General features: G+C 40.9%; 1 protein-coding gene across 5 annotated transcripts in view; it reads left to right on the top strand.

The window, feature by feature from the left end:
• The first annotated feature begins 54 nt into the window (after positions 1–54).
• lin28aa (lin-28 homolog Aa) overlaps positions 55–15,346 on the top strand; it is a 35,245-nt gene continuing 19,953 nt past the window's right edge. Inside the window, exons 1-2 of one of the 5 annotated variants that reach the window (XM_064344499.1) lie at positions 55–438; positions 7,954–8,129. In XM_064344499.1, the coding sequence (XP_064200569.1) occupies positions 405–438; positions 7,954–8,129 (210 nt within the window). In that variant the 5' untranslated portion in view covers positions 55–404. Of the gene's footprint in view, positions 439–3,313; positions 3,495–6,073; positions 6,316–6,482; positions 6,704–6,790; positions 6,913–7,953; positions 8,130–15,346 lie in introns of those variants that run through there. The other 4 variants (XM_064344413.1, XM_064344675.1, XM_064344577.1 and 1 more) reach the window with 4 other exon arrangements.

Genomic DNA, 15,346 nt, shown 5'->3' with positions numbered 1-15,346 from the left:
GTGGACACGGCCTGTTGCGTTATCACAATGGAGCGGAGGGACCATCTGCGCATTCAAACTTTGCGGCTTTGCGCTCGTAGGAATTTTTCTATACGCGTAACAGTTGGTGTACAGATTATAAACATTTCTCCATTTATCTACCGCTCTGACTCAACTGGCTTTATTCAAATTTCAGTGTGTAATTGGCGGTTCGTCCTGACTATAAAAAGCGACAGAAGCGTTGGTAGAAAGGCAGTTCCTCAGTCTTGGCATGCAGTTTCTGTTGTGAAGACACCAAACGCTTGTGTTTAGAAACGTTCTCTGCGTCGTGTTTGTCGATATTTTCCGGAGTAACATCATATTCTTGGCATTTACAAGTTAAAAATACGTCTGCTTGAAATACATGCTTTGGCTCTGGCGCGGGGATGTGTCCAACCAGTTGCGACTTTCTATATTGTGGTGAGTATGTTGGTTCAATTCAGTAGGCCTGTTTACGTATTGCGTCAACAATAAATTTCAAATGAAGCCAACATTTATTTACATTCGTTTTCTATAAGGGATCTGGCGCATTATCAGTAGGCCTAATGCTCTTAAGTCATAGAACGTTAATCACAAGTAAAAAAATATTAGGAGTCAAGAGTCCGTTTTAAAATATATAGGCTATGCTTGCTTTACAGTAAAGGAAATATATATCCACCATTTTTAAAGTTAAGTTATGCAATCGTTTCCTGTGTCTAAATTGTTTTATCAAGCCATGTAAACTGAGTTTTTCCTGACCAACTTTAGCCTTTTAAACTACTGACGTCCTTCTGTTCAAATTCAAAACATAGACGCCTGAAGATGTGTGGTATTTTATGTGGGTTTTTTGTTTGTTTATATTTGAATTATTTCGCGTAGGCCTACATATGTTTTAGGCTACATACATATTTTTTATTTAAAATTGGAATTAAAAATGAATTACTTATATATTTTGTTGTCTTTAAAATAAAAATCAGCAAACGGGTGGCTCTGTAAATTACATGCGTGATAATATGGCGATGTTTAAGTATTTGAAAAAACATGTAATTTATGTTGAATTTGACCTTGAATAATCTGAAGAAAAAATCTAATTTCTTAGTAAGTAAGAATTAACAGCGTACCATGGTGACTAAATTCATCATTCCAAAATAGAATGCATTGCCACAATGTTGTGGAAATAATTTAATGACTTCCTTTTTCCATCTCCACGCATATTACTCTCTGCCTCTCCGTTCTCAGTGAACTGGTCTAATTTTCCCGTTAAAGCATGCCTTGAAGTCGCAGACCTCTTATTTGAAGACACTCCTAGGAAACCCCGCCTTCGCCCAGCGTAACCAAAATGACGACTGGACTAATCAAGCTGTCAAAGCAGTATTGATTATATTGATTAGCATTATATTGCAATATTTTATCATTTCCCACAAAATAACGATAACTTCATCTACTCGATGTATATATACAAGGCAATACAAATCAGTTTTAAGTTCAAATATATTGAGTCCAAGTATCAAAGACTTTAAGCTAAAAGTGTTATATGCAGCCATTGCTACCGTTAATTATAGCAACTCATTTAGAAACGAAAATGTCTTAAAATCTTGATGGCCTCCCCTGTCGAAAAATGTTATTATGGAAAACGGAATGAATTCTGGTCATGTCTCCAACAGCTAAAATATCTGAAGTGATATTCTTACGACGTCCTAAGCGGTCTTCCCATTATCAGCACATGACGAGACACCAGCATCCAAAACAATGCAAGAATAATATCCACCGATGTTATAATGTAATAATGTTACTCGGATATATAACTCAACGATGGAGGGGGGAGAACAAACGCATGCCCTGTTGTTTCATAGCTGTTATGTATTTACAGTCGTGGATACTGTGCTACACATACTGTTCCAATGTCGGCACTGTCGCATTCGTGAAATTCCTCAAATCTCAGGACACTTCGGAAGCCCTCGTGAAACTCACGACGCTCCTCAAGAGACCAAAGATTTTGGGCTTTTGGGCTGCGACACCTTTCGCGAAACCCACCTCTGCTCTTTATTAGACCTGTACAAATGAACGTAATCTGTAGAAGTTTATTTAGAATTTGTATTTTATTTTAACAAACTGAATTGGAACTATCATAACGTTATTATTATTATTATTATTATTATTATTATTATTATTATTATTATTATTATTATTATTATTATTATTATTATTAACAGCCCATAAACCTTTGATGGTGTTGCAATGCTTTTGCCACTTTTGTTTTGAAATTAATAATGGAATTAAATGATACAATGGAATAAAAACGACTTTGGTTAAATAAGCCGCCTCTCAAGGATAAAACAACGCTGCCGCCCCAGAGCCAGTTTCTTTGCGGACCATTTGTTTTATCGACATGACGCATTTGCATATGTGCATATGGTGAATGTACTGTAAACAATAAACATTCATGACGGTAGTTCGTAAGAACAGATTTCTAGGAAATGTATTAAAAACAATAATAATAAGTTAAGGCGAAATTGATTTTTGTTATCTGAATTTATTTTTTATTGATATTTGGTCGATCTGAATGCGACGGTTGTGAACATATTTTCTCGCATTCATTTTTTTTTCCAGAGTAATCGATGTTTTCCGGTGGGTGTTTGCTGTACATGCATAGATTATGGGGACATATTTTATTGGTAACTTACTTCAATTAATAATTCAATCAATTAATCAATCAATTAACAATTTCACCTAGTTGTGTTAGGTAGACTTTTTTTTAGTTCAGCTGTCACCTCAGCGGGTTTTGTCCGAAGCCCTTTTCCCGCAAGTGCCCCTTTGATTTGGGGATTTAAATTTTTTTTTTTTTTTATTGTTGCAGTTATGAATTTTCAGTCATTCATTTTGATAAAATATGTTCCATAAAATAACTGCGTGTGCGTAAAATAGCATTTTTCTAGGTTGATGTGCCTTTTTCACTTGCACCTGTCCCTCAAAAGGTCACCGCACATCCCTACTAAGTAATAATGTATAGGGGCGGAAGATATGGTAAAATAACTATAGCATCATTATTTAACTTTTATCGTGCCAATGTTAACCGGGAGATGTACCAATAAATACTGTTAAAATTACAAATACATCGCGCGCTCTCAGGCTGTTCGATGTGCCCAGTAGGGCACGCGCGGTCTCGGAAATGTAGGAATTCTAGAAGCCAGGGCTGCCCAGCCCTGTTTCTGGAGATCAACTGGCTTTCAACCCTAATTTGGCACATATGTTGCTAATAATTAGCAGCTCACCTAGACCTCTAGCTGTTGAATGAGGTGCTCTGTTAGGGTTGGAGTGAAAACGTACAGGGCGGTAGATCTCTAGGAAAAGGGTGGGCAGCCCTACTATCGGATGTATTTTATTGGGATTTCTTGTAAATAATCGAATTTGTTAAGTGGCCAGGACAGTTCATAGCGTACATAAATGCAGATGAATGAATACAGGACCCGTATCGCTTCAAGAAGTTATTAAACATGGTTTGTTTATTTTCTCCCCACATCTTTCACTTTCTTGTTTTTGAGATTTTTTTCTGTCTTTGATCTTAATTCAATAGTCTTTGATTAGGACTCAGAGCGGCATTGTGCATCATTGGCGTTGTATTTAATTGTATTGCTTAATTGTGTCAAATTAGATACTTTGGTTTGGCTTAAAGCACCAAAGGTCCTTAAAAAGTGTGATTTTACCGAGAGCTGGGAACCTGCATAGGTGCTAACAGTTCACTTCTCCGCTTTACAAGCCACTTGCAAAATATGCCTTAAATGTGCATTATAAAACTCCGTCCTTCGCAGCTTTGTATAATAGCACAGCGGTGGTCTGGGAGGCCAGAGGCCTAACATCTGCATGAGATATTAATCTTACAGTGGCTGTCGGGTGTGCTGCCTTGTGATATTTGCAGGCACTGCTAAGATAAACTCAAGCAGCTAATTTTTTGCGCATTTCGTAGCTGCCCCGAGTGTGCGTTTTGAACTACCCACTAGGGGGCATGGTCTCACAAGGGGATTTAAGGTGTGAATGGGCGCCGCTTTGGTAAAAAAAGTGCGCCTCCTGTCGTTTGTCACCATCTTCATTGTTTGCCTTCATGGACTTCTCCACACGGCGAGTTGACACTGAAGTGATTCTTAATTGAGGCTTTTAAACAAGATGGTGCCCTACCACACGGAATTTCAAATTGTATTCGATAAAAAAGTAAATAAATAAATAGACTGCGAGCCAATAACCATGAGATTGCTGCGCCTGTAACCTCTTGGTTTTTGCTTTGCCCGTCGTGGTCCTCCGTTTATGGTTTTCAGTTTGATATTTCAGTTATTCGTCGTCCTCTCTTATCATGTTTTCTGTATGATTAGTATATTTGTTAAAATCTGGGACGTTCGAAAATTACATTTTTTAAATGGATTTTTAGCTGTCTGTAGCCTAATTGAGATACATAAATAGGCTTACCAAAACCTTTTTGCCGGCATGCTCTCTTAAAAAGCAATTCTTCTTTTTCTACTTAATCTTCTTCTTATTGTTTTATTATTATTATTATTATTATTATTATTATTATTATTATTATTATTATTATTCAACCTCAAGAAATGTCTTGCCCTGCCGCTATTTTTTAAAATTCTGTCTAATTACTTGAAAGGGTTCAAACGATTTAATAGATGTGATCAATTACTATTGATCGGTGAATTCGTTTGAACCGCTTTCTTTCGTTTAATCGTGAAAAGTCCCACAGTACCTAGCTATCACAAGTCCAGTTTTGGTGGCAAGGCTACTTTTCTCGTTTTAAAAAAAAATTTAACCGAACAAGTCAAATAGCTATTGCCTTTCGTTTCCATTATTAGTCTAAGTGTTGACTGTTTCATAGATAGACCAACTTGACTTAGCTACAACGTCAGCCGAAGACATATTGTTGTCACACATTGTCCACTTGTGTGTGGCAGCTGTCCGATTCTGGCCAAGCGCGAGAGAGCAGAAGGGCGGGTGACATCCGACTTTCGCCGCGGTCATCGCGTCCCTTCCCCCCACCCCAGGCCGCGCAGCGTCGTCTCGAGGGCCACCCAATTTCGCGCGCCCCACAGTCCGTGCACATCTGCAGGCGTCGGCACCACTGGGGCGGGTGACCGCAGATTTAAATGACTGATGGCTTTGTAATATGGGCCTTCGCGTGCTCCGAGCAACGGCCACAAACACGATTAACACGACAAAAATGTTTTTGCCTGTGCACACACAAGTACACATACCTGTCTCGTCTCTTTAAATGGCATATTATTACATTTTCATAATCGAGAATAATAGCCTAATGGCTATTTACAATTTCTCTTTTTTTATCAAGAAAAATGTTTTCGCCCAAAAAAATAAACGTCATATAGGCCTGCTGCTTTTTGTTTGCTTACATATTTTAAATATATTTTAAAGCAATGTGTCACTCTCATCATTCTCTTCGTTTTCTTTCGTATGAAATGCTAACGTGGATTCTTCGTAAATGCGGCCACAGTAAATAATTTTATGAGCAGCATATATCTAAGTAAGAATGAAAAAATGGAGCATAAATAAATAAAAGCCCACTCGTGCAAGTATTCCTGCCGCACGCGTAATAGAGATTTCTTTTTTAAATGTATTAATTCTGAGCTGTAGTAAAATAACAACATAGATGCTGTAGGACGCATTTTGTTTTGTAAGAAAACAAATAGATACTGTTTGTTTAAGCGCTGCTCCCTTGTTTAAGGCTGTGGTTGGAATGCGAACTGACAGGCTTTAATCATTAGAATGGTCTCGGCAGAACTGGCCGGCCAAATGAACACCTACACGCATATTGCTTGAAGACAAAGTGGGGGAAGATGGTCATTAAATACTGTCCAAGGACAGAGGTAGTGGTAGTGGTGGGAGGGGGTTGGCGGGGGTTGGGCGACCTGCATCCCCCCCCCCCCCAGCCTCGCTCTGCTAGGTGGTCCCCGGCCTGTGATTGGTTACCTCCCAAATTTGGGCCCTTCCACCGAGGAATGTGTAATTTATCAGAGAAGGAGATTGTAATTGAGAATCACGTGGACTTGACCGAAATGAGTGGGGGTGGTAGATATGGAGAGAGAGGGAGAGAGTGAGTGAGAGAGAGAAAAGAGAGAGAGGTGAGGGCAGGGGCCAGTTTTGAGAAGCCGTATGACCAACAAATTAAAAAAAATCACCTTGTGAGCTAGGACTAAAAACGCGCTCTTCTGCTTAGCTGGATCCAGGGCCAAATAAAAAGAGGAACTATTCAACGCATATTCTACTGGATAAACCACAGGATACCCTGGATAAATTCGCCCATGGCAGAAGGTATATTTCTGGCATTTAAGATGTCTGTGATTATGTGATGGTGGGGTCTCGCTTTTTTGGGGAGGTGTGAGGTAGACAAATGTGGCGATCTGGGGGTTGGGTTTCCTCGCATTGTGTTTTAGATTTTGGGGGATTCCTCTGCGAAGCCTTCCCCCGCGGCCCTCCCACTTCACATTGTTTGAGGGGGCCGAAGATGTTGCCAAACCCCTTTGTTTGTTTCTTTCTCCGACTTTCCCTCCTTCAAACGAGACCTTTTGATTTTTAACGCGCGCGCGTGAGAGTGGCGCGGAGTGGAAGGGCGCAGCGAGTGCAGGATTCGGTGTCTCGGGCTTTGATTTGACTCGAGGAAAGAGCGAGATGGGCTCTGTTTCCAACCAGGAATTCACAGGTATCGCAAGTAATTATTTAATGAAAGGCGTGTATTTGGCGGAATGTGTGAAAAATCACGGATAGCTGCATAAAAACAGAAAACCTGTGTGAATGTATAGGCCTACAACTTCCCACTTTTATCTGACTGTGAACAGAACGCGAAAGTCACCTTGTGAGAAACCGTCTGTTTTTCTAAAACTTTCACAGTAAATCTACAAGCCTGCTTTGGTATGAGAATTCGCCTTATTTTACTAAGCAGTGGTGTCCATTGATTTTATGTTTGGTTTGTGTCTTATATGTGCAGTTCATGGGAGTTTGTGTTAAAGTAGTAATATGTGCATCTAAAAGTCAAATTGTCGGTTTGAACTCTGGCAATGTGGCTAACTGCTCGAGGCTCATTCTTTTCACGTTGCACGTTCCTGTGCCTAATTTACTGAGCGTCTTTGTTTTACTTTTTTGTATAGCCTACATTTCTACGCTGAAACATGTACTGTTTTAGGTGAAATCAAGTAAATAATTCGGTGTATATTAATATAAATAATCGTCCTTGCGCGTGTATTTTTTGCCTTGTAGTAATTGGAGAAATGCACTTAGTTACAAGTTGGCTACAATACCAAATCATTCGAAATAGAGGCTTGCGGAATTTAATTGATTATTACCATACCCTGATTTATGGAATTTTTGCCACGGAATAAATAAATAGATCCTGTCAGTCTCTGCTCCCTATAGTCCATAGTACTTAGATTATATTCAGTACATTTTTGCAGTTTTTTTTTATTCTTTCAATTTCTCCGAAATGCAAGCTTTTTTATTGTAGACCTACTAAACGGTTTAAATAACATACATTGTGATGTATAAATAAATATTGAAAGCAACCTTAGGTAAAGTTTACATTCACAGTAATTAAATTTTGAAGATCAGATCTTTTCTATTTTTCCTAAAGAAAGCACGTTGTCTATTTGTGAAGCGTTTTTCTCGCGCTTACGCGCACGAGAGCCAGCTGTTTTGAACTGCAGTGCCGAAGACTCCGAATTTTACTCCAGAAGCCGATTCATTGCGTTGGTAACCCATGTCGAAGCAGGAGAGTGGCGTTACGCTTAAAAAAGACAACGGGGACCGTAAGGATTTGTTTGTTGCGTTCGTGATTTTTCTGAAAGCAAAAAAAAAAAAAACTCTTGATTTCTTGGCATTCGGAGCTGTGGCGCCTTTGTCATTTGAAAGCGAGAGAAGGACGCCGTTAACGTTGTCTCCGCTCTGTCGTTTCTGAAGGGGGATGCTCCAAGACCGAAGAGGAGGAAGGGCCGAGCACCGAAGAGGACTCGCGTCCCTTCCACGGCAGCGGCGTGTGCAAGTGGTTTAACGTGCGGATGGGCTTCGGGTTCCTGTCCATGACGAACCGGGAAGGCACACCGCTCGAGGCCCCCGTCGACGTGTTCGTCCACCAGGTAAATGTGACCCGAGAGCCGCCGAAGCTCACCGAGGCACTGTAGCTTCTGAGGCCGCGAGTCCGCATCCCACGGCGCGCGAGACGGAGACGGAGATGCGGCTAACTGTACTAGCCTAGCTACTACTACACGAGTTCAAATTGTGAATCACTGTGTCCCTCTCTCTAGTGTATCCCAGTCATGTATTTATTATCGCGTACTCACACGTGCGTTTGATGGCTAACGAAATTCGCCGAGGAAAAATTGTGCTGCCGTGATATATAATGGCTTGTTTCGTGAACTCAAAGTTTTGTTCTGACGTCGGAATGAATTCCTAGTTAGCGGTTATATCATCACGTGCGCTTCATGTGCCCTAGATATGTGCACCGTAGCCAACGGAAAACATGTTGTTTTCATTATTTTCGTTGTATTGTGGTGGCAAATAACCTCTCTCTGGCTCTGCGCCATATTAAGACCTGAATAAGGCGAAGTTTTGGGGCCGGATAACTCTTTAGATGCAAATGAGCGCGGGGCGGATTCAGTTGCTGCCAATTGCATTACCATTGACGCAGTCATAGGACTCAGGTATAAATGATGAATTGCTCGCGCACGTTAGAAGGTGATGGAGAGGTAATTGAATGTGAGCGGTGGAAGGGTTGAAGGTTTAACATCCGTCAATACTACACAGTGGCGTTTATAATTGATGGGATATTGCTTGTAACTCAAGAGACGCATCTCATATTTAAACGTGTCTTTCTTGCATTTTAGAGTGTTAGCTCTGCTTCATTACCTTGCAGTTACGTTTACGCGGAGCATTGGAAGTACTCGAAGCTGCGTATGTCGTTACGTGATTAAGTGCTTCACAACTGGCATAGATGTGGCACTTTAGGAAAAATAAATGTGTTTTTGTCGCGATTGGATTTATTAGAGGAGAAGTATATAAACAGGGAGCCTTTAGGTGGAAGGATTTTCTCGAGACAGCATTAAATAACCAGTCAAACAAATTTAGCATTATTTTGAATTTCTGAAGAAAATTACAATCAGCATTTTCCTACAGTGTCAGTGTGGCCACGATTTAGTAAACACACTTTTTAATTTTTTCTCTTTATATACACAATTTAGTAAAGTGGGACATCGCCAAAATTAGTGCATAAAATATAGTTTGATTTGAAAAGTTCATTTTTTAGTGGCAAGCAAAATTCAGGCTTGTATATGGGTATAACACATTAAGATGTCCAGTATTAGTGTGTCTAGTTCTAAATGGAAGAAATGCACTGGGTGAGTGTAAAATATTCTCTCTATCAGTGTTGATTTAAGACAGAGAAGCTGAACTTTAATCCCAGTGTTAAAATGGCAGCACTCAGGAGTGAGTTTGTACAACTGGCCTGGAATGCAGCCTTTAAATGGAGTTAGTCTGGGATTGGCCTGTCTGCCCTTTACCCAAACCAGCATTCACACATACACACACACTCTCTCTCTCTCACTCTCACACACTCACATACACATACACACACACACACACACACACACACACTCGCTCTCTCTCTCACTCTCTCACTCTCACACACTCACATACACATACACACACACACTCGCTCTCTCTCTCACTCTCTCACTCTCACACACTCACATACACATACACACACACACACACACTCTCTCTCTCTCACTGTCACACACTCACATACACATACACACACACACACACTCTCTCTCTCTCTCTCTCTCTCACTCTCACACACTCACATACACATACACACACACACACACACACAACATGTGTACTCACACTCACACACACACACACACCCACATACACTCAACACACACACTCTCTCTCACTCTCACACACTCACGTACACACACACACACACACACACTCACGTACACATACACACTCAACACGTATACACACACACACATACACTGAACACACACACACGCACACATACACACCCACATACACTCAACACACACACATACACTCAACATGTATACACACACACTGAACACACACATACGCTAAACACATACTCACACATATACTCAACAAGTACACATGCACACTCAACACACACGCACACCGAACGTACACACGTACACAGCACACAAACACACTTGCACATGCACACATGCTGAGAACACACACACACACACTTACTCACACACACGCACACTGAACACACACAGGTACACTTAACACATACACTCACACTCAACACACACACATATACACTCAACACGTACACACACACCCACGCACTCACACACACGCACACTGAACACACACAGATACACTTAACACATACACTCACACTCAACACACACATACACTCAACACTTACACTCACACTCAACACACGTATGTACACAGTACACAAACGCACTTGCACATGCACACACGCTGAGAACACACACACACACACACACACACCATTGAAACCTCATGAGCATGAAACCTTCCTCAAAGCAGGAAATGAGGTGAATAAGGAGAGAGGGGCATCAGCAAGCTCCCTGAAAGCTCCTTGGCTCTGGGAAGCTCTGTTGCATGGGCACGCTCCTGCGTGGCCTCCATCTTGGGTAACCGCGAGCTCCGCGATCTCCACAGCCTCCTGCCTTCAGCGTCCCACTCTGCCCTCTGAAACTCCACACACACGGCACAATATCCAGGGTTAATTCAACACTAACAGTGTTAATTCAAATCTTAGCAGTGTTAATTCAACTCTTTGTGTGTTAAGAGTTGGATTACCACTGGACATTTTACCGTGTCCGTTCGGTCACGCGCGGTCCACACAATGGGACGAAATAGGAAATGCGGATAAATTAAGTCGGGACAGGTGGTGGAGGAGTGCAGGAAGGAGTCCTTCCCTCTTTCCTGGAAGTGTCCCCTCTGCTGGGGAAGATTTCGCTTGGGGGGTTTACGAGGCCTCTACTTCGCACCCCTGTTCACACCGACACGCCGGGGAGGAAGGGAACCGGGGAGAACGGGCCCTAAATTACTACTTCAATCGCCTCGTTTTTTATAGTTCTGTTTCTTTCCTTTCGGTGATCCCTGTTACTCGCACATTCAGAACCCGTGAATTGGGGTTTCATGACCTTTGAATGTGCCGCCTAGTTATATTTTTGGTTGTAAAGAAAAGCGCGTCGGTTTGCGTTCTGCTGAAATATTGACAATGGAAGATTAGGAATATGAATGTACGTGTACTGGTAGGCCTGAACTGCAGGGTTTTTTTAGCCCAGATGAATGACATCAAAATGAAATTGATCAAGAGGAGGTAACTGCACTCATGCTCAAAGGACCGTGTATGTGGAAAAAAAATATATGATTTTCGGTAACAAAATGGAAAAAGACAAAGACAACAATATATTGGAAAATCATATTGTTTAAAAAGTGTATGTGTGTGTGTGTGTGTGTGTGTGTGTGTGCACGTAAGAGAGTGTGTTTGGAGGCTGGGATGCTGACCCTTTGGAACTGTCCAGTTTTAATGCACTTTTGTTTTGTGTGAAAGAGAATATACTTGGTGGAATATATTTCCTTGATAGTATATTTTTATTTAACATTGAGAGTATATTTGATTAACAGATTGAGAGTATGTTTTTATTTAACAGATTGAGAGTATATTTCTTATTTAACAGGTTGAGAGTATTTTTTATTTAACAGATTGACAGTACATTTATTTAACAGATTGAGAGTACGTTTTTATTTAACAAATTGAGAGTATATTTTTATTTAACAGATTGAGAGTATGTTTTTATTTAACAGATTGAGAGTATATTTTTATTTAACAGATTGACAGTATATTTATTTAACAGATTGAGTGTATGTTTTTATTTAACAGATTGAGAGTGTATTTTTATTTAACAGATTGACAGTATATTTATTTAACAGATTGAGTGCATGTTTTTATTTAACAGATTGAGAGTATGTTTTTATTTAACGGATTGAGAGTATATTTATATTTTACGGTGTTTTTTCACATGGGAGTAAGTGGGACGTGGAACAGCAGACGATCCACAGTAGCCTAATAGCCTCTAAAGCCGAAGCGGAAAGTTCTGGAAGATTGGAACATCTTCAACATTCCCACCCAGGCTAACGGTATTGGGGGGTGTAGGGGGGTCCAGTGACGGGATGTGTCCTTTTCCTTTTCCTTGCTGTGAAGCATTTTTAAAGCCGCTCCCCACCCCCCCTGTCTGATCAGATAACAGTAGGGGGCCCTAGCGCAGCTAAAAGAGCCCCCCCCCACCCCACCCGGCCGGTCCAGGTTCCTGTTATAAAGCGATTAAAACTTCTCTGTTCCCTTTGAATCTCCCCCACCGTTTGACTGATATGTGTATGTTAATGGGGAGGCAGAAGATGAAGCCATTATCTCCCCCAAACTACCCACCCCTCTCTCCCAAAATCTCCAGACCCCCAGCTGTTAAGCCATTTGCCTCTTGGTGCTCCCCCCCCCCTTTTTTTTAAGATAAGTCATTTATAAAGTAACACTATTTGGGGACCACTGAAGATGGTTTAGTTAAATTAGGATTAGTCTTGGTTATGATAATTGTGTTTCCTTTAAAGAAAGACATTCTTAATAGTTTGTATGTGTTCCCTTCTCGTACTTATGAAAGGGGTAAAATGAAGTTTAGGGATTATTTTGGCTGACTCAGGGATTGTGGGTAAGCGGGGGTTGATTCAACCAAGAGGCAAAATGTAAATTCCTTGAAAATCAATAGAGCATTCAAGGCAGCGCTAATGTTTAGACACTGATAACCACAGAGGTCCCGTCTTAAAAGAAAAAGCAAATGCAAAAAAAACGACAAGGAAAAAAAAAAAAAACTCACCTCCTTCCCAAAAAAAAATTCCTGATAGGTATTTGTCACGAGTGTCCCTCCCCTTCCTGTCCTGCGTGCTGATTGACAGGTCGGTTTGCGTCCTTGAGCTTGATTGGGTTGGTCACCGAAGAATCCGGCTCCGGCTCTTTCGCCTGCTGATCAGGGAGGTCAAAGGGCATCTCTGTGCTTCCTCTCCGCGTCCCCCCATTTTTACACCCCTCCCCCCACCCCTTTCCCTGTGGGAAAAACGGGCAAATCTCCAACCGTTTCCACGGCGAGGACCGGCCTCAAAATGGCAGTTATTCGTCCGGCCGTTTGTGTTGCGCTTCTGACGGCGAATATTCGGGAGGGGCTGTGGAACTCTCACTAGGGCTGTCTTATCCCGGGAGGCCAGGTTTTCAGATCCACCCAGCGGGATTTAGATTAAATAATTAACGTTATTTGTGTTGGTTCAAACCATTTACCTTGATGCAATTTAGTTTTCTTTGCAGTATAGAAATGGTCTGAAATGATCTGTATTTTCACATTTGTTAATTCAGAATGGGGTTGGGTGGATATTAAAGAGAACAGTTAATTCAAACAATTTTAAAAAATGTCTTGATCATACTTGAACAAAATCATTTTTATTTTCCATACATACCTGAGTGGAATAACCAGATCAGGAGTGTCAAGAACATTCCACAGTGTGGTGACTGTTAGTTAAGTTTCTTTTATCGCAATTAAAAAATAAATCTACGTATTTATCCTGAGTAGTTACTTAAGAAATTTTAGTCGCAATCAAAACAGCTCAAGTATTCTTCGACATCATTAAGCAAAATCATCTGTTTGGCCTGCACCGTGAGTTATTTTTTTTTATAAATATGTAAGAATGTTTTTCGTCCAACATTCCATTAGTCATCCATTTTGTGTTGATAGACCAGTGTGCGCAGTAAGCGATATTGATCGGTGACCTATTGATAACTTCCAAATCATTGAGATGTGGAATCATAGCAGGCATGCAATTATTTCCGATAATTAAGATTTATCCAGGCAGGTACAGTGTGAGCGCATGGAGGTGAAGCTGATGAACAGAGCTTTATTAAAATGCTATTCCTTTTGTTCTTCTTTTTGGGCTGTTCTTCTGCACTGAAGCCTGCTTTCTTTAAAAAAATAACAGCAGGAATGAGTCGGCCATTTTAAAATTCTACAAGGTGAAGCTTCAAGGATTGTGTAGCCGTTGAATATTTTAGGAAGTATGAATGGATGATTTGTGTTTTGGCTATTTATAACATATTATTAGAGAAGGTGTGCCTCACTTTTGACACAGATGAAATATTTAAACTTTGCCATGATAGCAAATATTTACAATATATTTTAAAACAATGTTATTAAGCAATGAACAGTATTTTCTGAAAATACAATACCAGTTGTCACGAGACCACAATAGATTGGTAGTGTTGCAGTAGTTGATGGTATATCATAATAAAAGTGCGTTTATGTGTGCATTTTATAAACACAAGCCCTGCCACGATAGCAAAGATTATTTCCTAATGAAAACCCATTTTTAATAAGTGATCTTAATGATCTTATGGGACAATCCATTCACTGAAAACGTGGAGCGCCACACGTTTAGCGAATGTGGAGTAGCGTTTCCCAACCTTTCTCCTTCCGCGGAGAAAAAAAGGATTTTTCACACGGCACACCTGACCTCGCCTGCCGGCACACCGGAGTGCCGCGGCACACCGGTTGAGAAACGCTGGTGTGGAGTCCCTTTCAGTGAAAACGTGGAGCATCACACGTTTAGCGAATGTACAGTCCCTTTCAGTGAAAACGTGGAGCGTCGTGAGTCAGGCTGTGTCACGGCTTGGCTCCAGCCGCAGGAGAGACAGACGCCGCTGAATCGAGCATCTTATAATCCAGAGCTCTGAATGGCCGAGCCCCCCACAGGAGCCCGTGAAATGTAGCGCCTTTTCTTCCGGAGTAACAGGGAGAGGTAATGAGTAAGTGGGATGACAGCGCGAGGTTGGGGGAAAAGGAGTCATTCTGTGAGCGTTTCCAGTAAGGACAGCCCCCCCCCCCCTCCATTTTCTTCTTCTTTTATTTGTTGCTTTTTAAATTTTGTCTTTCAGAAAAGAAGAAATTTGTCATTTAATAGTAAAAAAAATGTTTTAAATGCAAGACATATACAAGACAACATGATAGAGTTATTGTTTTGAAAAGTATAAACAATATATGGGACGAGTATGAAGGTGCATGCCAAAATGGTGTTCCTATTTTTTTTAAGTCTCTAACCTGTAAAACCTGTGTGTGTGTGTGTGTGTGTGTAGCCATTATCTTATTCCCTGTCCTCACACTGCTGGTGTAAAATCATTGCCCATAAATGTCCGTGAGATGGTGAAACGATTGGATTTGTAATACAATGCCAAATCGGGATGTCAGTTTTT

Source organism: Anguilla rostrata, chromosome 1 (assembly GCF_018555375.3).
Source record: "Anguilla rostrata isolate EN2019 chromosome 1, ASM1855537v3, whole genome shotgun sequence".
Classification (NCBI taxonomy): domain Eukaryota; kingdom Metazoa; phylum Chordata; class Actinopteri; order Anguilliformes; family Anguillidae; genus Anguilla; species Anguilla rostrata.
Note: the sequence above shows the minus strand (reverse complement) of the source record. Positions and strands in the feature narration are given on the sequence as shown.